Genomic DNA, 27976 nt, shown 5'->3' on the forward strand with positions numbered 1-27976 from the left:
CACTCTTACTGCAGTCGTATACACACAGCACTCTTACTGCAGTCATATATACACAGCACTCTTACTGCAGTCATATATACACACAGCACTCTTACTGCAGTCATATATACACAGCACTCTTACTGCAGTCATATACACACAGCACTCTTACTGCAGTCATATATACACAGCACTCTTACTGCAGTCATATACACACAGCACTCTTACTGCAGTCATATATACACAGCACTCTTACTGCAGTCATATACACACAGCACTCTTACTGCAGTCATATATACACAGCACTCTTACTGCAGTCATATACACACAGCACTCTTACTGCAGTCATATATACACAGCACTCTTACTGCAGTCATATACACAGCACTCTTACTGCAGTCATAAACACACACAGCACTCTTACTGCAGTCATATACACACAGCACTCTTACTGCAGTCATATACACACACACAGCACTCTTACTGCAGTCATATATACATACAGCACTCTTACTGCAGTCATATACACACACAGCACTCTTACTGCAGTCATATATACATACAGCACTCTTACTGCAGTCATATATATACACAGCACTCTTACTGCAGTCATATATACACACATCACTCTTACTGCAGTCATATACACACACAGCACTCTTACTGCAGTCATATACACACAGCACTCTTACTGCAGTCATATACACACACAGCACTCTTACTGCAGTCATATATACATACAGCACTCTTACTGCAGTCATATACACACACAGCACTCTTACTGCAGTTATATATACATACAGCACTCTTACTGCAGTCATATATATACACAGCACTCTTACTGCAGTCATATATACACACAGCACTCTTACTGCAGTCATATATATACACAGCACTCTTACTGCAGTCATATATACACACAGCACTCTTACTGCAGTCATATACACACAGCACTCTTACTGCAGTCGTATACACACAGCACTCTTACTGCAGTCATATATACACAGCACTCTTACTGCAGTCATATATACACACAGCACTCTTACTGCAGTCATATACACACAGCACTCTTACTGCAGTCATATACACACAGCACTCTTACTGCAGTCATATATACACACAGCACTCTTACTGCAGTCATATACACGCAGCACTCTTACTGCAGTCATATATACGCAGCACTCTTACTGCAGTCATATACACACAGCACTCTTACTGCAGTCGTATACACACAGCACTCTTGCTGCAGTCGTATACACACAGCACTCTTGCTGCAGTCGTATACAGTCATATACACACAGCACTCTTACTGCAGTCGTATACACACAGCACTCTTGCTGCAGTCGTATACACACAGCACTCTTGCTGCAGTCGTATACACACAGCACTCTTACTGCAGTCATATACACACAGCACTCTTACTGCAGTCATATACACACAGCACTCTTACTGCAGTCATATACACACAGCACTCTTACTGCAGTCATATACACACAGCACTCTTACTGCAGTCATATACACACACAGCACTCTTACTGCAGTCATATATACACACAGCACTCTTACTGCAGTCATATACACACAGCACTCTTACTGCAGTCATATACACACAGCACTCTTACTGCAGTCATATACACACAACACTCTTACTGCAGTCATATATACACAGCACTCTTACTGCAGTCGTATACACACAGCACTCTTACTGCAGTCGTATACACACAGCACTCTTACTGCAGTCATATACACACAGCACTCTTACTGCAGTCATATACACACAGCACTCTTACTGCAGTTATATACACACAGCACTCTTACTGCAGTCATATATACACACAGCACTCTTACTGCAGTCATATATACACAGCACTCTTACTGCAGTCATATACACACAGCACTCTTACTGCAGTCATATACACACAGCACTCTTACTGCAGTCATATATACATACAGCACTCTTACTGCAGTCATATACACACAGCACTCTTACTGCAGTCATATACACACAGCACTCTTACTGCAGTCATATATACACAGCACTCTTACTGCAGTCGTATACACACAGCACTCTTACTGCAGTCATATATACACAGCACTCTTACTGCAGTCATATATACACAGCACTCTTACTGCAGTCATATACACACAGCACTCTTACTGCAGTCATATATACACAGCACTCTTACTGCAGTCATATACACACAGCACTCTTACTGCAGTCATATATACACAGCACTCTTACTGCAGTCATATACACACAGCACTCTTACTGCAGTCATATACACACAGCACTCTTACTGCAGTCATATACACACACAGCACTCTTACTGCAGTCATATATACATACAGCACTCTTACTGCAGTCATATACACACAGCACTCTTACTGCAGTCATATACACACACAGCATTCTTACTGCAGTCATATACACACAGCACTCTTACTGCAGTCATATACACACACAGCACTCTTACTGCAATCATATATACACACAGCACTCTTACTGCAGTCATATATACACAGCACTCTTACTGCAGTCATATACACACAGCACTCTTACTGCAGTCATATACACACAGCACTCTTACTGCAATCATATACACACACAGCACTCTTACTGCAATCATATATACACACAGCACTCTTACTGCAGTCATATACACACAGCACTCTTACTGCAATCATATATACACACAGCACTCTTACTGCAGTCATATACACACAGCACTCTTACTGCAGTCATATACATACAGCACTCTTACTGCAGTCATATACACACAGCACTCTTACTGCAGTCGTATACACACAGCACTCTTACTGCAGTCATATATACACACAGCACTCTTATTGCAGTCATATATACACACAGCACTCTTACTGCAGTCACATATACACACAGCACTCTTACTGCAGTCATATACACACAGCACTCTTACTGCAGTCATATACACAGCACTCTTACTGCAGTCATATACACAGCACTCTTACTGCAGTTATATACACACACAGCACTCTTACTGCAGTCATATATACACACAGCACTCTTACTGCAGTCATATATACACACAGCACTCTTACTGCAGTCACATATACACACAGCACTCTTACTGCAGTCACATATACACACAGCACTCTTACTGCAGTCATATACACAGGACTCTTACTGCAGTCATATACACGCACCACTCTTACTGCAGTCATATATACACACAGCACTCTTACTGCAGTCATATATACACACAGCACTCTTACTGCAGTCATATATACACACAGCACTCTTACTGCAGTTATATACACACAGCATTCTCACTGCAGTCATATACACACAGCACTCTTACTGCAGTCATATACACACAGCACTCTTACTGCAGTCATATATACACAGCACTCTTACTGCAGTCATATATATACACACAGCACTCTTACTGCAGTCATATATACACAGCACTCTTACTGCAGTCATATATACACAGCACTCTTACTGCAGTCATATACACACAGCACTCTTACTGCAGTCATATACACAGCACTCTTACTGCAGTCATATACACAGTACTCTTACTGCAGTTATATACACACACAGCACTCTTACTGCAGTCATATATACACACAGCATCCTTACTGCAGTCATATATACACACAGCACTCTTACTGCAGTCATATATACACACAGCACTCTTACTGCAGTCACATATACACACAGCACTCTTACTGCAGTCATATACACAGCACTCTTACTGCAGTCATATACACACAGCACTCTTACTGCAGTCATATACACACAGCACTCTTACTGCAGTCATATATACACACAGCACTCTTACTGCAGTCATATATACACAGCACTCTTACTGCAGTCATATATACACACAGCACTCTTACTGCAATCATATATACACAGCACTCTTACTGCAGTCATATATACACACAGCACTCTTACTGCAGTCATATATACACAGCACTCTCACTGCAGTCATATATACATACAGCACTCTTACTGCAGTCATATATACACAGCACTCTTACTGCAGTCATATATACATACAGCACTCTTACTGCAGTCATATATACACACAGCACTCTTACTGCAGTCATATATACACAGCACTCTTACTGCAGTCATATACACACAGCACTCTTACTGCAATCATATACACACAGCACTCTTACTGCAGTCATATACACACAGCACTCTTACTGCAGTCATATATACACAGCACTCTTACTGCAGTCATATATACACAGCACTCTTACTGCAGTCATATATACACAGCACTCTTACTGCAGTCATATACACACAGCACTCTTACTGCAGTCACATATACACACAGCACTCTTACTGCAGTCATATACACACAGCACTCTTACTGCAGTCATATATACACACAGCACTCTTACTGCAGTCATATATACACACTGCACTCTTACTGCAGTCATATATACACACAGCACTCTTACTGCAGTCATATATACACACAGCACTCTTACTGCAGTCACATATATACACACAGCACTCTTACTGCAGTCATATATACACAGCACTCTTATTGCAGTCATATATACACACAGCACTCTTACTGCAGTCATATATACACAGCACTCTTACTGCAGTCATATATACACACAGCACTCTTACTGCAGTCATATATACACACAGCACTCTTACTGCAGTCATATATACACACAGCACTCTTACTGCAGTCATATACACACAGCACTCTTACTGCAGTCATATATACACACAGCACTCTTACTGCAGTCATATATACACACAGCACTCTTACTGCAGTCATATATACACACAGCACTCTTACTGCAGTCACATATACACACAGCACTCTTACTGCAGTCATATACACACAGCACTCTTACTGCAGTCATATACACACAGCACTCTTACTGCAGTCATATATACACACAGCACTCTTACTGCAGTTATATACACACAGCACTCTTACTGCAGTTATATACACACAGCACTCTTACTGCAGTCATATATACACACAGCACTCTTACTGCAGTTATATACACACAGCACTCTTACTGCAGTCATATATACACACAGCACTCTTACTGCAGTCATATACACACAGCACTCTTACTGCAGTCATATATACACACAGCACTCTTACTGCAGTCATATATACACACGGCACTCTTACTGCAGTGATATACACGCAGCACTCTTACTGCAGTCATATATACACACAGCACTCTTACTGCAGTCATATATACACACAGCACTCTTACTGCAGTCATATATACACACAGCACTCTTACTGCAGTCATATATACACACAGCACTCTTACTGCAGTCATATACACACAGCACTCTTACTGCAGTCATATATACACACAGCACTCTTACTGCAGTCATATACACACAGCACTCTTACTGCAGTCATATATACACACAGTACTCTTACTGCAGTCATATACACACAGCACTCTTACTGCAGTCATATATACACAGCACTCTTACTGCAGTCATATATACTGTACACACAGCACTCTTACTGCAGTCATATACACACAGCACTCTTACTGCAGTAATATACACACAGCACTCTTACTGCAGTCATATACACACACAGCACTCTTACTGCAGTAATATACACACAGCACTCTTACTGCAATCATATATACACACAGCACTCTTACTGCAGTCATATACACACAGCACTCTTACTGCAGTCATATATACATACAGCACTCTTACTGCAGTTATATACACACAGCACTCTTACTGCAGTCATATATACACACAGTACTCTTACTGCAGTCATATACACACAGCACTCTTACTGCAGTCATATATACACAGCACTCTTACTGCAGTCATATATACACACAGCACTCTTACTGCAGTCATATATACACAGCACTCTTACTGCAGTTATATACACAGCACTCTTACTGCAGTCATATATACACAGCACTCTTACTGCAGTCATATATACACACAGCACTCTTACTGCAGTCATATATACACAGCACTCTTACTGCAGTCATATACACACAGCACTCTTACTGCAGTAATATACACACAGCACTCTTACTGCAGTCATATACACACACAGCACTCTTACTGCAGTCATATACACACAGCACTCTTACTGCAGTCATATATACACAGCACTCTTACTGCAGTTATATACACACAGCACTCTTACTGCAGTCATATACACACACAGCACTCTTACTGCAGTCATATACACAGCACTCTTACTGCAGTCATATACACACAGCACTCTTACTGCAGTCATATATATACACAGCACTCTTACTGCAGTCATATACACACAGCACTCTTACTGCAGTCATATACACACAGCACTCTTACTGCAGTCATATACACACAGCACTCTTACTGCAGTCACATATACACACAGCACTCTTACTGCAGTCATATACACACAGCACTCTTACTGCAGTCATATACACACAGCACTCTTATTGCAGTCATATACACACAGCACTCTTACTGCAGTCATATATACACACAGCACTCTTACTGCAGTCATATATACACACAGCACTCTTACTGCAGTCACATATACACACAGCACTCTTACTGCAGTTATATACACACAGCACTCTTACTGCAGTTATATACACACAGCACTCTTACTGCAATCATATACACACAGCACTCTTACTGCAGTCATATATACACACAGCACTCTTACTGCAGTCATATACACACAGCACTCTTACTGCAATCATATATACACACAGCACTCTTACTGCAGTCATATATACACACAGCACTCTTACTGCAGTCATATACACACAGCACTCTTACTGCAATCATATATACACAGCACTCTTACTGCAGTCATATACACACAGCACTCTTACTGCAGTCACATATACACACAGCACTCTTACTGCAGTCACATATACACACAGCACTCTTACTGCAGTCACATATACACACAGCACTCTTACTGCAGTCATATATACACAGCACTCTTACTGCAGTTATATACACACAGCACTCTTACTGCAGTTATATACACACAGCACTCTTACTGCAGTCATATACACACACAGCACTCTTACTGCAGTTATATACACAGCACTCTTACTGCAGTCATATACACACAGCACTCTTACTGCAGTCATATACAGTACACACAGCACTCTTACTGCAGTTATATACACACAGCACTCTTACTGCAGTCATATACACACAGCACTCTTACTGCAGTCATATATACACACAGCACTCTTACTGCAGTCATATATACATACAGCACTCTTACTGCAGTCATATACACACAGCACTCTTACTGCAGTCATATACACACAGCACTCTTACTGCAGTAATATTTTAGCCAGCAATCTTATTTGTTACTCAAATACACAATGCTCTCTTCCCTGAAATCTTTCCTCCTATGCTCTTGACCAGCACTCTAATTGGTTACCCCATCACACAGCGCTCTTTTGCTGCACTCTCATTGGTTACTCCAATACACAGTGCCCTTTTTCTGCAATCTTAGACTGCCGGTACCAGTACACAGCGCTCTCTTGGCCCTGCACTCTCTCTCACCATCACAGCCCCTCTCAACAGGTCCCACTCGGTGGAGAGCGTCGGTCAGGAGGTCTGGGAGACGGCCGTTGAGATCCACGGAGGCGAGACAGCCCTGGAACCCGTCACGAGACGCCACGAGTTTAGGGAGAGCGGCATACATTGTTCTGGGGAGGCCTCCGATATACAGCTCACCTAGGGAAGAACACAGCGAGAGTGAGGGAGAGGCAAAGGGAGAGAGAGGGAGAGAGAGGCAGAGAGAGAGAGGCAGAGGGAGAGAGAGGCAGAGGAAGAGAGAGGCAGAGGGAGAGAGAGGCAGAGAGAGGCAGAGGGAGAGAGAGGCAGAGGGAGAGAGAGGCAGAGGGAGAGAGAGGCAGAGAGAGGCAGAGGGAGAGAGAGGCAGAGGGAGAGAGAGGCAGGGGGAGGGAGAGAGAGGCAGGGGAAGAGAGAGGCAGAGGGAGAGGAAGAGAGAGGGAGAGAGAGGCAGAGGGAGAGAGGCAGAGGGAGGGAGAGAGAGGCAGAGGGAGGGAGAGAGGCAGAGGGAGGGAGAGAGAGGCAGAGGGAGGGAGAGAGGCAGAGGGAGGGAGAGAGGCAGAGGGAGGGAGAGAGAGGCTGGGGAAGAGAGAGAGGCAGAGGAAGAGAGAGAGAGACAGAGAGATAGGGAGAGGCAGAGAGAGAGAGAGAGAGAGAGGCAGAGAGAGAGAGGCAGAGGGAGGGGGGGGGAGAGGCAGAGAGAGAGGGAGAGAGAGGGAGAGGGGCAGAGCGTGAGAGGGAGAGAAAGCCAGAGGGGGGGGGGGGGGACATTCTCATTCATGCTGCATGAATGAGAGACAGTCTCTGTGTATAAGAGTGACATGTTAGACTGCCCACAGTCATCAAGACAGTCTTTGGGGTATATTTTCGAACTGCGAGTTTGTCTTTGTCATTAGTAGCGGATCAAAACAAGCCAAAATCTGCATTGAAAATCGCATCTTCTAAACCGCTTTTATAAAAAGTGACAATCCGCCCGGTGTAACGGACAAACCGCACAGTATAACAGCCAATCCGCCCGGTATAACAGCCAATCCGCCCGGTATAACAGCCAATCCGCCCGGTATAACAGCCAATCCGCCCGGTGTAACAGCCAATCCGCCCGGTATAACAGCCAATCCGCCCGGTATAACAGCCAATCCGCCCGGTATAACAGCCAATCCGCCCGGTATAACAGCCAATCCGCCCGGTATAACAGCCAATCCGCCCGGTATAACAGCCAATCCGCCCGGTATAACAGCCAATCCGCCCGGTGTAAGAGCCAATCCGCCCGGTGTAACAGCCAATCCGCCCGGTGTAACGGACAAACCGCACAGTATAACAGCCAATCCATCCGGTATAACAGCCAATCCCCCCAGTGTAACAGCCAATCCGCCCGGTGTAACAGCCAATCCGCCCGGTGTAACAGCCAATCCATCCGGTGTAACAGCCAATCCGCCCGGTATAACAGCCAAACCGCCCGGTGTAACAGCCAATCCGCCCGTTGTAACGGATAAACCGCCCGGTGTAACGGACAAACCGCCCAGTGTAACGGACAAACCGCCCGGTGTAACGGACAAACCGAGCGGTGTAACGGGGTCAACTCACTGGTGCAGTATTCCTAGATTTTGCAAAGGCTTTTGACACAGTCGATCATGCTATCCTGCATAACAAACTCCAGAGCTCTGGAATAGGGAAGCTTGCTTTAAACTGGTTTCAGTCCTACCTATCAGGTAGATCCCAACATGTGTCCATCTCTGGCTCTAAATCCAAACCCCTTGGATATCACCTGTGGTGTCCCGCAAGGCTCTGTTCTGGGGCCCCTACTCTTCTCAGTGTTCATCAATGATCTTCCCACAGCTTGTCAGGAAGCCTCAATACACATGTATGCAGATGACACAATCCTATATGCACACAGCCATAGCCTCTCTGACCTTCAATACATACTTCAGTCTGACTTTTTCAGACTTGAAAACTGGATTTCCCAAAACAAACTGTTTTTAAACACTGACAAGACTGTAACAATGGTATTTGGGACCAAGACTAAATTTTTAAAGCTTCCAGCGACTGAGCTCCAGATCAGAACCAACGCTAACACCAGTGTAACAGGAGAGTTATCCCTGTTTAGGTAATGTGCCTCTAATCCAGCAGTGTGGTGGTTAACTGCTGGTAGTCAATTAACAAACACCACCTGCCTGATTAGATTGCTTAGAAAAGCCTGTCTTTTGAGACAGGAAGTGAGACTCCTTAGCTCACACCTGAGCTGAACTTGGAGACAAACAGTCTTGAGCCCTGCCAGAAGAAAACAGCAGAGCTGCTTTCAAGACACAGGGGAAACTTCTAAACCTGAATGCTGACAAACCCTGAGAAAAAGGGAGCAACAAGGGACAGAGAAGATTTTCCCTCCAAACCACTACAAACAGATAAGACTTTCATTTATAAGACTTTTTATATCTGTTCATTTCATGCTATATGTTTGGGGCTGGGAGACATGTTAATCTAAAGGGAGTTGTGGATGCATAGTATTTCACTAGAAATACTCCCAAGTGAACAGAAGCTTTGTTTACCCCTTTGTTTGGATGGTTTCCTGATGTTAAGGAAACAGGCGCAATAAAAGCTTTATTTAATTTCACCATAACCAGTCTCCCTTGCATACCTCTGAGAGCGTCCGCCTACCACCAGCCTAACTCCTATCACTAGTTTTAAATACCTGGGCATATGGTTTGACTCCCACTTAACATTCGGGATGCACATTAATCCCCTGACAACCAAGACCTATGCCAAACTAGGGGTACTTTACAGGAACAAATCCTCCCTAAGTCTCCTGGTCAGAAAACGTATCGCACAGCAGATGCTAATACCAATTATTGACTATGGAGACATAGTATACAGCTCGGCACCTCAAACCCACCTTAGCAAACTTAACACCCTCTACAACTCAATTTGTCGTTTAGTTCTCCAATGCAACTATAACACACATCACTGCGAAATGCTCATCAAAGAACTAGATTGGTCATCACTCGAGTCTAGGCGCAAAGTTCACTTTTCCTGTCTTGCCTTCAAATTCTTTATGGGCAAGCTACCCAGCTACCTGAACAAGCTCCTCACCCCCACCACATGCAGCACCTATCACCTGAGATCAGACTCCAAAAGACTCTTCATGGTCCCAAGGTTCAACAAAGTATCCGGCCGTTCCTCCTTCTCTTACCGTGCACCCCAAAACTGGAACAACCTAACAGAGACTCTCACATCCACCACCAGTTTAAGTTCTTTCAAATCTAAGGCTGTCTCACACTTTAATGTGGTCTGTAACTGTTACATAAGCCTATAATATGTATTATCTCTAACTGTGCACGCAATGTCTTGTATATAATGTATACCCTGTTTATTTATGTAACTGTATTTGTAACCATGTATTATTTTTCTTAACTCTGTGACCAGGACATACTTGAAAACGAGAGGTAACTCTCAATGTATTACTTCTTGGTAAAATATTTTATAAATAAATAAGTAACGGACAAACCGCCCGGTGTAACAGCCAATCCGCCCGGTATAACAGCCAATCAGCCCGGTGTAACAGCCAATCCGCCTGGTGTAACAGCCAATCCGCCCGGTGTAACAGCCAATCTGCCCGGTATAACAGCCAATCCGCCCGGTGTAACAGCCAATCTGCCCGGTGTAACAGCCAATCCGCCCGGTGTAACAGTCAATCCGCCCGGTCTAACAGTCAATCCGCCCGGTCTAACAGCCAATCCGCCCGGTGCAACAGCCAAACCGCCCGGTGTAACAGCCAAACCGCCCGGTGTAATAGCCAATCCGCCCGGTGTAATAGCCAATCCGCCCGGTGTAACAGCCAATCCGCCCGGTGTAACAGCCAAACCGCCCGGTATAACCGCCAAACCGCCCGGTATAACCGCCACACCACCCGGTATATCAGCCAAACCACCCGGTATATCAGCCAAACCGCCCGGTATAACAGCCAAACCGCTCGGTATAACAATCCACCAAGTATATCAGCCAAACCGCCCGGTGTAACAGCCAAACCGCCCGGTGTAACAGCCAAACCACCCGGTGTAACAGCCAAACCGCCGGTGTAACAGCCAAACCGCCCGGTGTAACCGCCAAACCGCCCGGTGTAACAGAAAAAACCGCCCGGTGTAACAGCCAAACCACCCGGTGTAACAGCCAATCCGCCCAGTGTAACAGCCAATCCGCCCGGTGTAACAGCCAATCCGCCCAGTGTAACAGCCAAACCGCTTGGTATAACATCCAAACCGCCCGGTATAACAGCCAAACCGCCCGGTATAACAGCCAAACCGCCCGGTATAACAGCCAAATTGCCCGGTATACCAGCCAAACCGCCCGGTATATCAGCCAAACCGCCCGGTGTAACCGCCAAACCGCTCGGTATAACAATCCACCCAGTATATCAGCCAAACCGCCTGGTGTAACAGCCAAACCGCCCGGTGTAACAGGCAAACCGCCCGGTGTAACAGCCAATCCGCCCGGTGTAACAGCCAATCCGCCCGGTGTAACAGCCAATCCGCCCGGTGTAACAGCCAATTCGTCCGGTGTAACAGCCAAACCGCCCGGTGTAACAGCCAAACCGCCCGGTGTAACAGACAAACTGCCTGGTGTAACAGCCAAACCGCCCAGTATAACCACCAAACCGCCCGGTATATCAGCCAAACTGCCCGGTATAACAGCCAAACCGCTCGGTATAACAATCCACCAAGTATATCAGCCAAACCGCCCGGTGTAACAGCCAAACCGCCCGGTGTAACAGCCAAACCGCGCGGTGTAACAGCCAAACTGCCCGGTGTAACAGCGAATCCGCCCGGTGTAACAGCCAATCCGCCCGGTGTAACAGCCAATCCGCCCGGTGTAACAGCCAATTCGTCCGGTGTAACAGCCAAACCGCCCGGTGTAACAGCCAAACCGCCCGGTGTAACAGACAAACTGCCTGGTGTAACAGCCAAACCGCCCGGTATAACCACCAAACCGCCCGGTATATCAGCCAAACCGCCCGGTATAACAGCCAAACCACTCGGTATAACAATCCACCCAGTATATCAGCCAAACCGCCCGGTGTAACAGCCAAACCGCCCGGTGTAACAGCCAAACCGCCCGGTGTAACAGCCAAACCGCCCAGTGTAACAGCCAAACCGCCCGGTATAACAGCCAATCCGCCCGTTGTAACAGCCAAACTGCCCAGTGTAACAGCCAAACCGCCCAGTATAACCACCAAACCGCCCGGTATATCAGCCAAACTGCCCGGTATAATGGCCAAACCGCTCGGTATAACAATCCACCAAGTATATCAGCCAAACCGCCCGGTGTAACAGCCAAACCGCCCGGTGTAACAGCCAAACCGCGCGGTGTAACAGCCAAACTGCCCGGTGTAACAGGCAAACCGCCCGGTGTAACCGCCAAACCGCCCGGTGTAACAGCCAAACCGCCCGGTGTAACAGCCAAACCGCCCGGTGTAACAGCCAATCCGCCCAGAGTAACAGCCAATCCGCCCGGTGTAACAGCCAATCCGCCCGGTGTAACAGCCAAACCGCCTGGTATAACATCCAAACCGCCCGGTATAACAGCCAAACCGCCCGGTATAACAGCCAAACCGCCCGGTATAACAGCCAAATTGCCCGGTATAACAGCCAAACCGCCCAGTATATCAGCCAAACCGCCCGGTGTAACCGCCAAACCGCTCGGTATAACAATCCACCCAGTATATTAGCCAAACCGCCCGGTGTAACAGCCAAACTGCCCGGTGTAACAGCCAAACCGCCCGGTGTAACAGCCAATCCGCCCGGTGTAACAGCCAATCCGCCCGGTATAACAGCCAATCCGCCCGGTGTAAGAGCCAAACCGCCCGGTGTAACAGCCAATCCGCCTGGTGTAACAGCCAAACCGCCCGGTGTAACAGCCAACCCGCCCGGTGTAACAGCCAAACCGCCCAGTGTAACAGACAAACTGCATGTTGTAACAGCGAAACCGCCCGGTATAACCACCAAACCGCCCGGTATATCAGCCAAACCGCCCGGTGTAACCGCCAAACCGCTCGGTATAACAATCCACCCAGTATATCAGCCAAACCGCCCGGTGTAACAGCCAAACCGCCCGGTGCAACAGCCAAACCGCCCGGTGCAACAGCCAAACCGCCCGGTGTAACAGCCAAACCGCCCGGTGTAACTGCCAAACCGCCCGGTATAACAGTCAATCCGCCCGTTGTAACAGCCAAACTGCCGGGTGTAACCACCAAACCGCCCGGTATAACCGCTCGGTATAAAAATCCACCCAGTATATCAGCCAAACCGCCAGGTGTAACAGCCAAACCGCCCGGTGTAACAGCCAAACCGCCCGGTGTAACAGCCAAACCGCTCGGTATAACAATCCACCCAGTATATCAGCCAAACTGCCCGGTGTAAAAGCCAACCCGCCCGGTGCAACAGCCAAACCGCCCGGTGTAACAGCCAAACCGCCCGGTATAACAGTCAATCCGCCCGTTGTAACAGCCAAACTGCCTGGTGTAACCACCAAACCGTCCGGTATAACCGCTCGGTATAACAATCCACACAGTATATCAGCCAAACCGCCCGGTGTAACAGCCAAACCGCCCGGTGTAACAGCCAAACCGCCCGGTATAACAGCCAAACCGCTCGGTATAACAATTCACCCTGTATATCAGCCAAACCGCCCAGTGTAACAGCCAAACCGCCCGGTGTAACAGCCAAACCGCCCGGTATAACAGCCAAACCGCTCGGTATAACAATCCACCCAGTATATCAGCCAAACCGCCCGGTATAACAGCCAAACCGCCCGGTGTAACAGCCAAACCGCCCGGTATAACAATCCACCCAGTATCTCAGCCAAACTGCCCGGTGTAACAGCCAACCCGCCCGGTGCAACAGCCAAACCGCCCGGTGTAACAGCCAAACCGCCCGGTGTAACAGCCAAACCGCCCGGTATAACAGCCAATCCGCCCGTTGTAACAGCCAAACTGCCCGGTGTAACAGCCAAACCGCCCGGTATAACCACCAAACCGCCCGGTATATCAGCCAAACCACCCGGTACAACAGCCAAACCGCTCGGTATAACAATCCACCCAGTATATCAGCCAAACCGCCCGGTATAACAGCCAAACCACCCGGTATATCAGCCAAACCGCCCGGTGTAACCGCCAAACCGCTCGATATAACAATCCACCCAGTATATCAGCCAAACCGCCCGGTGTAACAGCCAAACCGCTCGGTGTAACAGCCAAACCGCTCGGTGTAACAGCCAAACCGCCTGGTGTAACAGCCAAACCGCCCGGTGTAACAGCCAATCTGCCCGGTGTAACAGCCAAACCGCCCGGTGTAACTGCCAAACCGCCCGGTGTAACAGCCAAACCGCCCGGTGTAACAGCCAAACCGCCCGGTGTAACTGCCAAACCACCCGGTGTAACAGCCAAACCGCCCGGTGTAATAGCCAAACCGCCCGGTGTAACAGCCAAACCGCCCGGTGTAACAGCCAAACCGCCCGGACTGCACGTGCGAAAGACGCGGAGTGACCAGAGTTGCTAACTCCTTCCCCGGTCTGATTTGTGGGATTTCCTTCCTCTCAGCATAACCCGTGTGCCGGACTCTGAAGGAGACACATTGTACGCGGGTTTGATAACCGAGCTACGAGAATTCCAATTGTCATTATAAGAGAAGCGCTTTGGTGGCTTTTTGGACAAACTAATCGGATTGGCGGCACCGGAGTGAAACCGCGTCTAATAAAGCCGTTTCCGCACGGATTGTACAGGGCTCTTTACCCAATGCATGTACACAAGTTACAGCTACCAGACTATCCCCCTATGTGTAAAAGAGACCAACTCTACATATAAGAGACACTCTCTGTTTGTAAGAGACAATCTGTGTATAAAAAGATAGTGTGTGTGTGTGTGTATATATCAGTGCAGAAAACCAGGCACTCACATATGTGTAGATACAGGTAGTAGCAGGGAAGAGATCATGTGAGAAAGAGAATGTGTGTGAGAGAGACAGAGAGAGAGGGACAGAGATCATATTAAAGAGAGAGACAATGTATGAGAGAGAGGGAGAAAAAAGTAATGTGTGTGAGTGATAGAAAGAGAGAATGTGTGTGTGTGTGTGTGTGTGTGTGTGTGTGTGTGTGTGTGTGTGTGTGTGTGTGTGTGTGTGTGTGTGTGTGTGTGTGTGTGTGTGTGTGTGTGTGTGTGTGTGTGTGTGTAAGAGAAATTGTGAGACAGAGAAAGAATGTGTGTGGAGAGAGAGAGAATGTGTGTGGAGACAGTGAGAGAATGTGTGAATGTGTGTGTGTGTGTGTGTGAGAGAGAGAGAATTTGTGTGTGTGTGTGTGTGTGTGTGTGTGTGTGTGTGTGTGTGTGTGTGTGTGTGTGTGTGTGTGTGTGTGTGTGTGTGTGTGTGTGTGTGTGTGTGTGTGTGTGTGTGTGTGTGTGTGTGTAAGAGAAATTGTGAGACAGAGAAAGAATGTGTGTGGAGAGAGAGAGAGAGAATGTGTGTGGAGACAGTGAGAGAATGTGTGAATGTGTGAATGTGTGTGTGAGAGAGAGAGAATGTGTGTGTGTGTGTGTGTGTGTGTGTGTGTGTGTGTGTGTGTGTGTGTGTGTGTGTGTGTGTGTGTGTGTGTGTGTGTGTGTGTGTGTGTGTGTGTGTGTGTGTGTGTGTGTGAGAGAGAGAAAGGGTGAGAGAGAATGTGTGTGAGAAAGAGAGAATGGGAGAGAGAATGTGTGTGAGAGAGAGAAAATGTGTGTGAGAGAGAATGTGTGCGTGAGAGAGAATGTGTGTGTGAGAGAGAGAGAGAATGGGAGAGAGAATGTGTGTGTGTGTGTGAGAGAGAGAGAGAGAGAGAGAGAGAGAGAGAGAGAGAGAGAGAGAGAGAGAGAGAGAGAATGTGGGAGATATATTGTAGAGGAGTCTGGGCTCTACACAGAACAATAAAAGTAATTTTATTCACAAAATGATCACCGTTTCAGTCACAAACAGTGCGGCCTATTCTAGTATCTTCGAAGTGTGACAAACGGCCTCTTTAGAAGCGGATCGGCGTGCTTTGCTATGTTGTAAGCCCTTCTTGCATGTCCAAACCGCGTCTAAACAGCTTTTTAAATTTTTATAGAATATATCACCTCATAAACTACAGCACCGCATAACCTATGAGGTGTATAGTTTATGAGGGGTATAGTTTATGAGGGGGTATAGTTTATGAGGGGATATAGTTTATGAGGGGATATAGTTTATGAGGGGATATAGTTTATGAGGGGGTACAGTTTATGAGGGGGTATAGTTTATAATGTGCTATAGTTTTTGAGGGGTATAGTTTATGAGGGGGTATAGTTTATGAAGGGGTATATTATATGAGGGGGTATAGTTTATGAGGGGGTATAGTTTATAAGGAGCTAAAGTTTATGAGGGGGGATAGTTTATGAGGGGATATACAGTAGTTTATGAAGTGGTATAGTTTATAAGGTGCTATAGTTTATTAGGTGGTATAGTTTATGATGGGATATAGTTTATGAGGGGATATAGTTTATGAGGGGATATAGTTTATGAGGGGTGATAGTTTATGAGGGGATATAGTTTATGAAGTGCTATAGTTTATTAGGTGCTATAGTTTATGAGGGGGTATAGTTTGTGAGGGGGTATAGTTTATGAGGGGATATAGTTTATGAGCGGATATAGTTTATGAAGTGCTATAGTTTATGAGGGGGTATAGTTTATGAGGGGGTATAGTTTATGAGGAGGTATAGTTTATGAGCGGGTGTAGTTTATAATGTGCTATAGTTTTTGAGGGGGTATAGTTTATGAGGGAGTATATTATATGAGGGGGTATATTATATGAGGGGGTATAGTTTATGAGGGGGTACAGTTTATGAGGGGGTATAGTTTATGAGAGGGTATAGTTTATGAGGGGATATAGTTTATGAAGTGGTATAGTTTATAAGGAGCTAAAGTTTATGAGGGGGTATATTATATGAGGGGGTATAGTTTATGAGGGGGTATAGTTTATGAGGGGGTATAGTTTATGAGGGGGTATAGTTTATGAGGGGTATAGTTTATGAAGTGCTATAGTTTATGAGGGGATATAGTTTATGAGGGGTATAGTTTATGAAGAGCTATAGTTTATGAGGGGGGATAGTTTATGAGGGGGGATAGTTTATGAGGGGGGATAGTTTATGAGGTGGTATAGTTTATGAGGGGGTATAGTTTATGAGGTGCTATAGTTTATGAGGGGGGATAGTTTATGAGGGGGGATAGTTTATGAGGGGGTATAGTTTATAAGGTGCTAAAGTTTATGAGGTGGTATAGTTTATGAGGGGTTATAATTTATGAGTGGGTATAGTTTATGAGGTGGTATAGTTTATGAGGGGGTATAGATTATGAGGTGGTATAGTTTATGAGGGGGTATAGTTTATGAGGGGGGATATTTTATGAGGGGGGATAGTTTATGAGGGGGGATAGTTTATGAGGGGGTATAGTTTATGAGGTGCTATAGTTTATGAGGGGGGATAGTTTATGAGGGGGGATAGTTTATGAGGGGGATATATAGAGTCTTTCCTGGGTCAGCTCCAATTGTGAGCTCAGGAATTTCCTGTCTCATAACAGGCTATTTCTGAGACAGCTCTAATCAGCCAGGTGGAGTTGGTTAACTGCACACCAGCAATTAACCAGCACAGTGCTGGATTAGAGGCAAGTTGCTTTAACAGCGATAAGTCCCTGTTACATACCTCCCCTGTTTGTGGGAAGCTCGGGCTTACCATGGCCCATCCTTCCACTCTTATTCGAGATATCTCTGTGACTTGAATGAGAGTGGATGGAGGAAGAGAACCCTCTGTCCCGCTGGGATTGGAGCCCTTTCTCCAGTTTATTCGTGTCTCCTCCCGGAGGTGATTGAGATCAGCACTCCTCAGTCGCTCGAGGAGGACTTTTTCCAAGTATAGTCTTTTTATTGAGTGCGTGGTCATGAGATTTCCCCTGTGTCGGGCGAGGGGGTATAGTTTAGGAGGGGGTATAGTTTATGAGGGGATATAGTTTATGAGGGGTGATAGTTTATGAGGGGATATAGTTTATGAAGTGCTATAGTTTATTAGGTGCCATAGTTTATGAGGGGATATAGTTTATGAGGGGATATAGTTTATGAGGGGATATAGTTTATGAGGGGATATAGTTTATGAGGGGATATAGTTTATGAAGTGCTATAGTTTATGAGGGGGTATAGTTTATGAGGGGGTATAGTTTATGAGCGGGTATAGTTTATGAGAGGGTATAGTTTATGAGGGAGTATATTATATGAGGGGGTATATTATATGAGGGGGTATAGTTTATGAGGTGGTATAGTTTATGAGGGGGTATAGTTTATGAGGTGCTATAATTTATGAGGTGGTATAGTTTATGAGGGGGTATAGTTTATGAGGGGGTATAGTTTATGAGGTGGTATAGTTTATGAGGGTATATTATATGAGGGGGTACTGTTTATGAGGTGGTATAGTTTATGAGGGGGGATAGTTTATGAGGTGGTATAGTTTATGAGGGGGTATAGTTTATAAGGTGCTAAAGTTTATGAGGTGGTATAGTTTATGAGGGGGTATAGTTTATGAGGGGGTATAGTTTATGAGGTGGTATAGTTTATGAGGGTATATTATATGAGGGGGTACAGTTTATGAGGTGGTATAGTTTATGAGGGGGTATAGTTTATGAGGGGGTATAGTTTATGAGGGGGTATAGTTTATGAGGGGGTATAGTTTATGAGGTGCTATAGTTTATGAGGGGGGATAGTTTATGAGGGGGGATAGTTTATGAGGGGGGATAGTTTATGAGGTGGTATAGTTTATGAGGGGGTATAGTTTATGAGGTGCTATAGTTTATGAGGGGGGATAGTTTATGAGGGGGGATAGTTTATGAGGTGGTATAGTTTATGAGGGGGTATAGTTTATGAGGGGGTATAGTTTATGAGGGGGGATAGTTTATGAGGGGGGATAGTTTATGAGGGGGATGGTTTATGAGGTGCTATAGTTTATGAGGGGGGATAGTTTATGAGGGGGGATAGTTTATGAGGGGGGATAGTTTATGAGGGGGATAGTTTATGAGGGGGGATAGTTTATGAGGGGGGATAGTTTATAAGGTGCTAAAGTTTATGAGGTGGTATAGTTTATGAGGGGGTATAGTTTATAAGGTGCTAAAGTTTATGAGGTGGTATAGTTTATGAGGGGGTATAGTTTATGAGGGGGTATAGTTTATGAGGTGGTATAGTTTATGAGGGTATATTATATGAGGGGGTACAGTTTATGAGGTGGTATAGTTTATGAGGTGGTATAGTTTATGAGGTGGTATAGTTTATGAGGGGGTATAGTTTATGAGGGGGTATAGTTTATGAGGGGGTATAGTTTATGAGGTGCTATAGTTTATGAGGGGGGATAGTTTATGAGGGGGTATAGTTTATGAGGTGCTATAGTTTATGAGGGGGGATAGTTTATGAGGGGGGATAGTTTATGAGGGGGTATAGTTTATGAGGTGCTATAGTTTATGAGGGGGGATAGTTTATGAGGGGGATATATAGAGTCTTTCCTGGGTCAGCTCCAATTGTGAACTCAGGAATTTCCTGTCTCATAACAGGCTATTTGTGAGAGAGCTCTAATCAGCCAGGTGGAGTTGGTTAATTGCACACCAGCAATTAACCAGCACAGTGCTGGATTAGAGGCAAGTTGCTTCAACAGCGATAAGTCCCTGTTACATACCTCCCCTGTTTGTGGGAAGCTCGGGCTTATCATGGCCCATCCTTCCACTCTTATTCGAGATATCTCTGTGACTTGAATGAGAGTGGATGGAGGAAGAGAACCCTCAGTCCCGCTGGGATTGGAGCCCTTTCTCCAGTTTATTCGTGTCTCCTCCCGGAGGTGATTGAGATCAGCACTCCTCAGTCGCTCGAGGAGGACTTTTTCCAAGTATAGTCTTTTTACTGAGTGCGTGGTCATGAGATTTCCCCTGTGTCGGTCGACGGGGTATAGTTTATGAGGGGGTATAGTTTATGAGGGGATATACAGTAGTTTATGAAGTGGTATAGTTTATAAGGTGCTATAGTTTATGATGGGATATAGTTTATGATGGGATATAGTTTATGAGGGGATATAGTTTATGAGGGGTGATAGTTTATGAGGGGATATAGTTTATGAAGTGCTATAGTTTATTAGGTGCCATAGTTTATGAGGGGATATAGTTTATGAGGGGATATAGTTTATGAGGGGATATAGTTTATGAGGGGATATAGTTTATGAAGTGCTATAGTTTATGAGGGGGTATAGTTTATGAGGGGGTATAGTTTATGAGCGGGTATAGTTTATGAGAGGGTATAGTTTATGAGGGAGTATATTATATGAGGGGGTATATTATATGAGGGGGTATAGTTTATGAGGGGGTATAGTTTATGAGGGGGTATAGTTTATGAGGGGGTATAGTTTATGAGAGGGTATAGTTTATAATGTGCTATAGTTTATGAGGGGGTATATTATGAGTGGGTATATTATATGAGGGGGTATAGTTTATGAGGGGGTATAGTTTATAAGGTGCTAAAGTTTATGAGGTGGTATAGTTTATGAGGGGGTATAGTTTATTAGGTGCTATAGTTTATGAGGGGATATAGTTTATGAGGGGATATAGTTTATGAGGGGATATAGTTTATGAGGAGATACAGTATAGTTTATGAAGTGCTATAGTTTATGAGGGGGTATAGTTTATGAGGGGGTATAGTTTATGAGGGGGTATATTTTATGAGGTGGTATAGTTTATGAGGGTATATTATATGAGGGGGTACAGTTTATGAGGTGGTATAGTTTATGAGGGGGTATAGTTTATGAGGTGGTATAGTTTATAAGGGGGTATAGTTTATGAGGGGGTATAGTTTATGAGGGGGTATAGTTTATGAGGTGCTATAGTTTATGAGGGGGGATAGTTTATGAGGGGGTATAGTTTATGAGGTGCTATAGTTTATGAGGGGGGATAGTTTATGGGGGGGGGGATAGTTTATGAGGGGGGATAGTTTATGAGGGTGTATAGTTTATGAGGTGCTATAGTTTATGAGGGGGGATACTTTATGAGGGGGATATATAGAGTCTTTCATGGGTCAGCTCCAATTGTGAACTCAGGAATTTCCTGTCTCATAACAGGCTATTTGTGAGAGAGCTCTAATCAGCCAGGTGGAGTTGGTTAATTGCACACCAGCAATTAACCAGCACAGTGCTGGATTAGAGGCAAGTTGCTTCAACAGCGATAAGTCCCTGTTACATACCTCCCCTGTTTGTGGGAAGCTCGGGCTTACCATGGCCCATCCTTCCACTCTTATTCGAGATATCTCTGTGACTTGAATGAGAGTGGATGGAGGAAGAGAACCCTCAGTCCCGCTGGGATTGGAGCCCTTTCTCCAGTTTATTCGTGTCTCCTCCCGGAGGTGATTGAGATCAGCACTCCTCAGTCGCTCGAGTAGGACTTTTTCCAAGTATAGTCTTTTTACCGAGTGCGTGGTCATGAGATTTCCCCTGTGTCGGTCGACGGGGTATAGTTTATGAGGGGGTATAGTTTATGAGGGGATATACAGTAGTTTATGAAGTGGTATAGTTTATAAGGTGCTATAGTTTATGATGGGATATAGTTTATGATGGGATATAGTTTATGAGGGGATATAGTTTATGAGGGGTGATAGTTTATGAGGGGATATAGTTTATGAAGTGCTATAGTTTATTAGGTGCCATAGTTTATGAGGGGATATAGTTTATGAGGGGATATAGTTTATGAGGGGATATAGTTTATGAGGGGATATAGTTTATGAGGGGATATAGTTTATGAAGTGCTATAGTTTATGAGGGGGTATAGTTTATGAGGGGGTATAGTTTATGAGCGGGTATAGTTTATGAGAGGGTATAGTTTATGAGGGAGTATATTATATGAGGGGGTATATTATATGAGGGGGTATAGTTTATGAGGGGGTATAGTTTATGAGGGGGTATAGTTTATGAGAGGGTATAGTTTATAATGTGCTATAGTTTATGAGGAGGTATATTATGAGTGGGTATATTATATGAGGGGGTATAGTTTATGAGGGGGTATAGTTTATAAGGTGCTAAAGTTTATGAGGTGGTATAGTTTATGAGGGGGTATAGTTTATGAGGAGATATAGTTTATGAAGTGCTATAGTTTATGAGGGGGTATAGTTTATGAGGGGGTATAGTTTATGAGCGGGTATAGTTTATGAGGGGGTATAGTTTATGAGGGGGTATAGTTTATGAGGGGGTATAGTTTATAAGGAGCTAAAGTTTATGAGGGAGTATCGTTTATGAGGGGGTATAGTTTATGAGGGGATATAGTTTATGAGGGGTATAGTTTATGAAGTGCTATAGTTTATGAGGGGGTGTAGTTTATGAGGGGTATAGTTTATGGAGTTCTATAGTTTATGAGGGGGTGTAGTTTATAATTTGCTATAGTTTTTGAGGGGTATAGTTTATAGTTTATGAGGGGGTATAGTTTATGAGGGAGTATATTATATGAGGGGGTATATTATATGAGGGGGTATAGTTTATGAGGGGGTATAGTTTATGATGGGGTATAGTTTATGAGGGGGTATAGTTTATGAGGGGATATAGTTTATGAAGTGGTATAGTTTATAAGGAGCTAAAGTTTATGTGGGGGTATCGTTTATGAGGGGGTATAGTTTATGAGGGGATATAGTTTATGAGGGGTATAGTTTATGAAGTGCTATAGTTTATGAGGGGGTATATTATATGAGGGTGTATATTATATGAGGGGGTATAGTTTATTAGGGGGTATAGTTTATGAGGTGCTATAGTTTATGAGGGGGGATAGTTTATGAGGGGGGATAGTTTATGAGGGGGGATAGTTTATGAGGTGGTATAGTTTATGAGGGGGTATAGTTTATGAGGTGCTATAGTTTATGAGGGGGGATAGTTTATGAGGGGGGATAGTTTATGAGGGGGATATATAGAGTCTTTCCTGGGTCAGCTCCAATTGTGAGCTCAGGAATTTCCTGTCTCATAACAGGCTATTTGTGAGAGAGCTCTAATCAGCCAGGTGGAGTTGTTTAATTGCACATCAGCAATTAACCAGCACAGTGCTGGATTAGAGGCAAGTTGCTTTAACAGCGATAAGTCCCTGTTACATACCTCCCCTGTTTGTGGGAAGCTCGGGCTTACCATGGCCCATCCTTCCACTCTTATTCGAGATATCTCTGTGACTCGAATGAGAGTGGATGGAGGAAGAGAACCCTCAGTCCCGCTGGGATTGGAGCCCTTTCTCCAGTTTATTCGTGTCTCCTCCCGGAGGTGCTTGAGATCAGCACTCCTCTGTCGCTCGAGGAGGACTTTATCCAAGTATAGTCTTTTTACTGAGTGCGTGGTCATGAGATTTCCCCTGTGTCGGGCGCTCCTCTTTTTGTAGGCAGACTGTATGGCGACAGTTGCAGAGAGTTTAAGAATAGCCCTTTGAGTTTTCCGCTCTTGAAGCTGTCTCTCTGCACTTTTTCCACTCAATGGAGTTGCTAGTTCAGCTTCTTTGGGATTGAGTTGCAATTCCACATCCACTTCTAGAGAACATCCTATCTTTTCAGCTTCATCAGCTAAGGATTCTTCTGGTTTTGATTCTGCATGTATACCTTTTTTTGTTGCCTGTTGGGTGGCTGAAGGTTTAGCTAGTGCTTGTTTAGGTGGTTCAAATTTTGCAACCTTGTTTTTCAGATGCGCGATGTTCCCAGCTCTCACTGTACCCTTGTCTTCATGGGTTTTAGTTGCTGTGGGATACTGACGCTTGGGCAGGGTCAATACCTTTTCTTGTAGTACTGTATCTCATCCGCAACAGATCCCTGTTTCTTGAGTGCATCCTGCAATTCTCCTCCCAGGGTCTTTATCTCTTCCCTGTGCTTTCTCTGAGTTTGGATCCACGCATCTTTCATTATATTGTGGAGCACTGTGAATTTCTTCGCTAGGGTCGCAACTACTTGTCTCAGTTTCTGGACCTTCTTGTGCTCCCTCTTGTACCGAGTCACCTGGCCTCTAAGCTTGGCCTCTAGCGATGCTTTGGTGATGGTCAGGGTAGCCTTCAGTTTCTCATGCTGCTTTGCGGGGACACACTGGGTAATCAGACGTTCCTGCAGCACTTGTATTTCCTTAGCAGCCTGCAGATTTTCTTCCTGCAGAGTTCGCTGCTTCTCCTCAGCATTCTGGAGGTGCGTACGCAGACCTTGCAGTTGGTTCTGCAGTCGGTGCTCTGCTTCAAACTTTTCATCTTCCAAAAGTTTCTTTATTTTTTCAAGCTCGTGCAACTTTTCATTCTTTTCATTCTTTTCATTGACGTGGTCTGTCAAATCAGAATTTTCTTCTTTCAGTCTTAAATTTTCTCTTTTTGCAGTCTCTAATATTCAGGGCCTCCTTGTAGTCCTCCTTGCATAGGGTGACCCGGTGTCCCGTTTTAGCCGGGACAGTCCTGTTTTTTTAATGGCTGTCCCGGGTTTTTAATGGCTGTCCCGGCTGCCCCGCATTTTTTTAAATGTCCCGTTTTTTGTGCTGTTCCGGATTTGGCCATCAGAGCAGGGGGGCAGCAGAGAGCACAGAATGCAGGCAGAGAGGAGGCCGGTCTGACTGCAGGGGGTGGGAGCGGGGTTAGCTGCAGAGGGTGGGGGCAGGGTCTGACTACAGAGGGTGGGGGCGGGGTTAGTGTCAGCGGAGCCTCAGCAGTGAGAGCCGTAAGTGAGGTGCCTGCTGCCAGTCAAGATGGCTTCCCCCCCCCTCCATTCTCCACAGTGACAGGTAGGACACAGAGATAGAGTTTGTGAGTGGCTCTGTTTTTCACTTGCTCTGTGTGTGTCACTGTGTCACTGGTGGTGTGTGTGTGTGTGTGTGTGGGTCAGTGGCTCTGTGTGGCTCTATGTGTGTGTGTGTGTGTGTGTGGGTCAGTGGCTCTGTGTGTGTGTGTGTGTGTGGGTCAGTGGCTCTGTGTGTGTGTGGGTCAGTGGCTCTGTGTGTGTGTGTGGGTCAGTGGCTCTGTGTGTGTGTGTGTGTGGGTCAGTGGCTCTGTGTGTTTGTGTGGGTAAGTGGCTCTGTGTGTGTGTGTGTGTGTCAGTGGCTCTGTGTGTGTGTGTGTGGGGGGGGGGGGGGGCGTCAGTGGCTCTGTGTGTATGTGTGTGTGGGTCAGTGGCTCTGTGTGTGTGTGTGTGTGTGTCAGTGGCTCTGTGTGTGTGTGTGTGGGTCAGTGACTCTGTGTGTGTGTGGGTCAGTGGCTCGGTGTGTGTGTGTGTGGATTAGTGGCTCTGTGTGTGTGGGGGGGGGGGGGTCAGTGGCTCTGTATGTGTGTGTGTGTGTGTCTGTGTGTGGGTCAGTGGCTCTGTGTGTGTGGGTCAGTGGCTCTGTGTGTGTGGGTGTGTGGGTCAGTGGCTCCGTGTGTGTGGATCAGTGGCTCTCTGTGTGTAGGTCAGTGACGCTGTGGGTCAGTGGCTCTGTGTGTGTGTGTGGGTCAGTGGCTCTGTGTGTGTGTGTGTGGGTCAGTGGCTCTGTGTGTTTGTGTGGGTAAGTGGCTCTGTGTGTGTGTGTGTGTGTGTGTGTGTGTGTGTGTGTGTGTCAGTGGCTCTGTGTATGTGTGGGGGGGGGGCGTCAGTGGCTCTGTGTGGCTCTGTGTGTATGTGTGTGTGGGTCAGTGGCTCTGTGTGTGTGTGTGTGTGTGTGTGTCAGTGGCTCTGTGTGTGTGTGTGGGTCAGTGACTCTGTGTGTGTGTGGGTCAGTGGCTCGGTGTGTGTGTGTGTGGATTAGTGGCTCTGTGTGTGTGTGTGTGGGGGGGGGGGGGGGGGTCAGTGGCTCTGTATGTGTGTGTGTGTGTGTGTGTGTGTCTGTGTGTGGGTCAGTGGCTCTGTGTGTGTGAGTGTGGGTCAGTGGCTCTGTGTGTGTGGGTGTGTGGGTCAGTGGCTCTGTGTGTGTGGATCAGTGGCTCTCTGTGTGTAGGTCAGTGACTCTGTGGGTCACTGGCTCTGTGTGTCTGTTGGGTCAGTGGGTGTGTGGGTCAGTGGCTCTATGTGGAGATAACATTTTTTTAGATCTATTTATTATATATTTATTTATTTATCTTGCCTTTGGATGTATCCTCTCCTCCAAATTCTGTTAATTCCCCCCCCCCCCCCCCCCTCCATGCTCCACAGTGACAGGTAGGACACAGAGAGAGAGTTTGTGAGTGGCTCTGTGTTTCACTTGCTCTGTGTGTGTCACTGTGTCACTGGTGGTGTGTGTGTGTGTGTGGGTCAGTGGCTCTGTGTGGCTCTATGTGTGTGTGTGTGTGGGTCAGTGGCTCTGTGTGTGTGTGGGTCAGTGGCTCTGTGTGTGTGTGTGGGTCAGTGGCTCTGTGTGTGTGTGTGTGTGTGGGTCAGTGGCTCTGTGTGTTTGTGTGGGTCAGTGGCTCTGTGTGTGTGTGTGTGTGTGTGTGTCAGTGGCTTTGTGTGTGTGTGTGGGGGGGGGGTCAGTGGCTCTGTGTGTGTGTGTGTGGGTCAGTGGCTCTGTGTGTGTGTGTGTGTGTGTGTGTGTGTGTGTGTGTGTGTGTGTGTGTCAGTGGCTCTGTGTGTGTGTGTGTGTGTGGGTCAGTGACTCTGTGTGTGTGTGGGTCAGTGGCTCGGTGTGTGTGTGTGTGGATCAGTGGCTCTGTGTGTGTGTGTGGGGGGGGGGTCAGTGGCTCTGTATGTGTGTGTGTCTGTGTGTGGGTCAGTGGCTCTGTGTGTGTGTGTGTGGGTCAGTGGCTCTGTGTGTGTGGGTGTGTGGGTCAGTGGCTCTGTGTGTGTGGATCAGTGGCTCTCTGTGTGTAGGTCAGTGACTCTGTGGGTCAGTGGCTCTGTGTGTCTGTTGGGTCAGTGGGTGTGTGGGTCAGTGGCTCTGTGTGGAGATAACATTTTTTTAGATCTATTTATTATATATTTATTTATTTATCTTGCCTTTGGATGTATCCTCTCCTCCAAATTCCGTTAACATGGCTGCGCGATGTCACGTAATGCTCATTGCCATAACGAGACGCTCTGTGACGTCACGCAGCATCAAGTTGACATGACAACGGGACGCATTATGGCGCCGAGGCATCACGTGATGCCACATTGTCATGGCAACATGTCACTGCCTGACGTCAGTGTCTCGTTGTCATGGCAACGGGGTGCGTCATGTGATGTAATTTGTTTTATAAATAATTTTTTAATGTGTCCCGGTTTTTCATTTTGAAAATCTGGTCACCCTATCCTTGCATCTACGCACTTCTGCTTTGAGACTCCCGGTCTCCTGGCGTGAGACTTTCATCTCTAGGTTAAGGGTCTGAAGCTCCTTCTGAAAGACTTTAAGATCCATACCAAGACTGAGGTTAGTTTTTTGAAAGATGTCCAGCTCCTCAGCGAGATTGTGAAGTTCCTTTT

At 46.0% G+C, this 27976-nt stretch overlaps 1 protein-coding gene across 4 annotated transcripts in view; it reads right to left on the minus strand.

Moving 5' to 3' along the window:
• Positions 1-7322: 7322 nt before the first annotated feature.
• Positions 7323-27976, minus strand: part of LOC142465634 (neurexin-2-like) — a 262948-nt gene continuing 242294 nt past the window's right edge. The window contains exon 14 of one of the 4 annotated variants that reach the window (XM_075569754.1): positions 7323-7708. In XM_075569754.1, the coding sequence (XP_075425869.1) occupies positions 7440-7708 (269 nt within the window). In that variant the 3' untranslated portion in view covers positions 7323-7439. The remainder of the gene's footprint in view (positions 7709-27976) is intronic. The other 3 variants (XM_075569752.1, XM_075569753.1, XM_075569755.1) reach the window with 3 other exon arrangements.

Source organism: Ascaphus truei, chromosome 14 (assembly GCF_040206685.1).
Source record: "Ascaphus truei isolate aAscTru1 chromosome 14, aAscTru1.hap1, whole genome shotgun sequence".
NCBI lineage: Eukaryota > Metazoa > Chordata > Amphibia > Anura > Ascaphidae > Ascaphus > Ascaphus truei.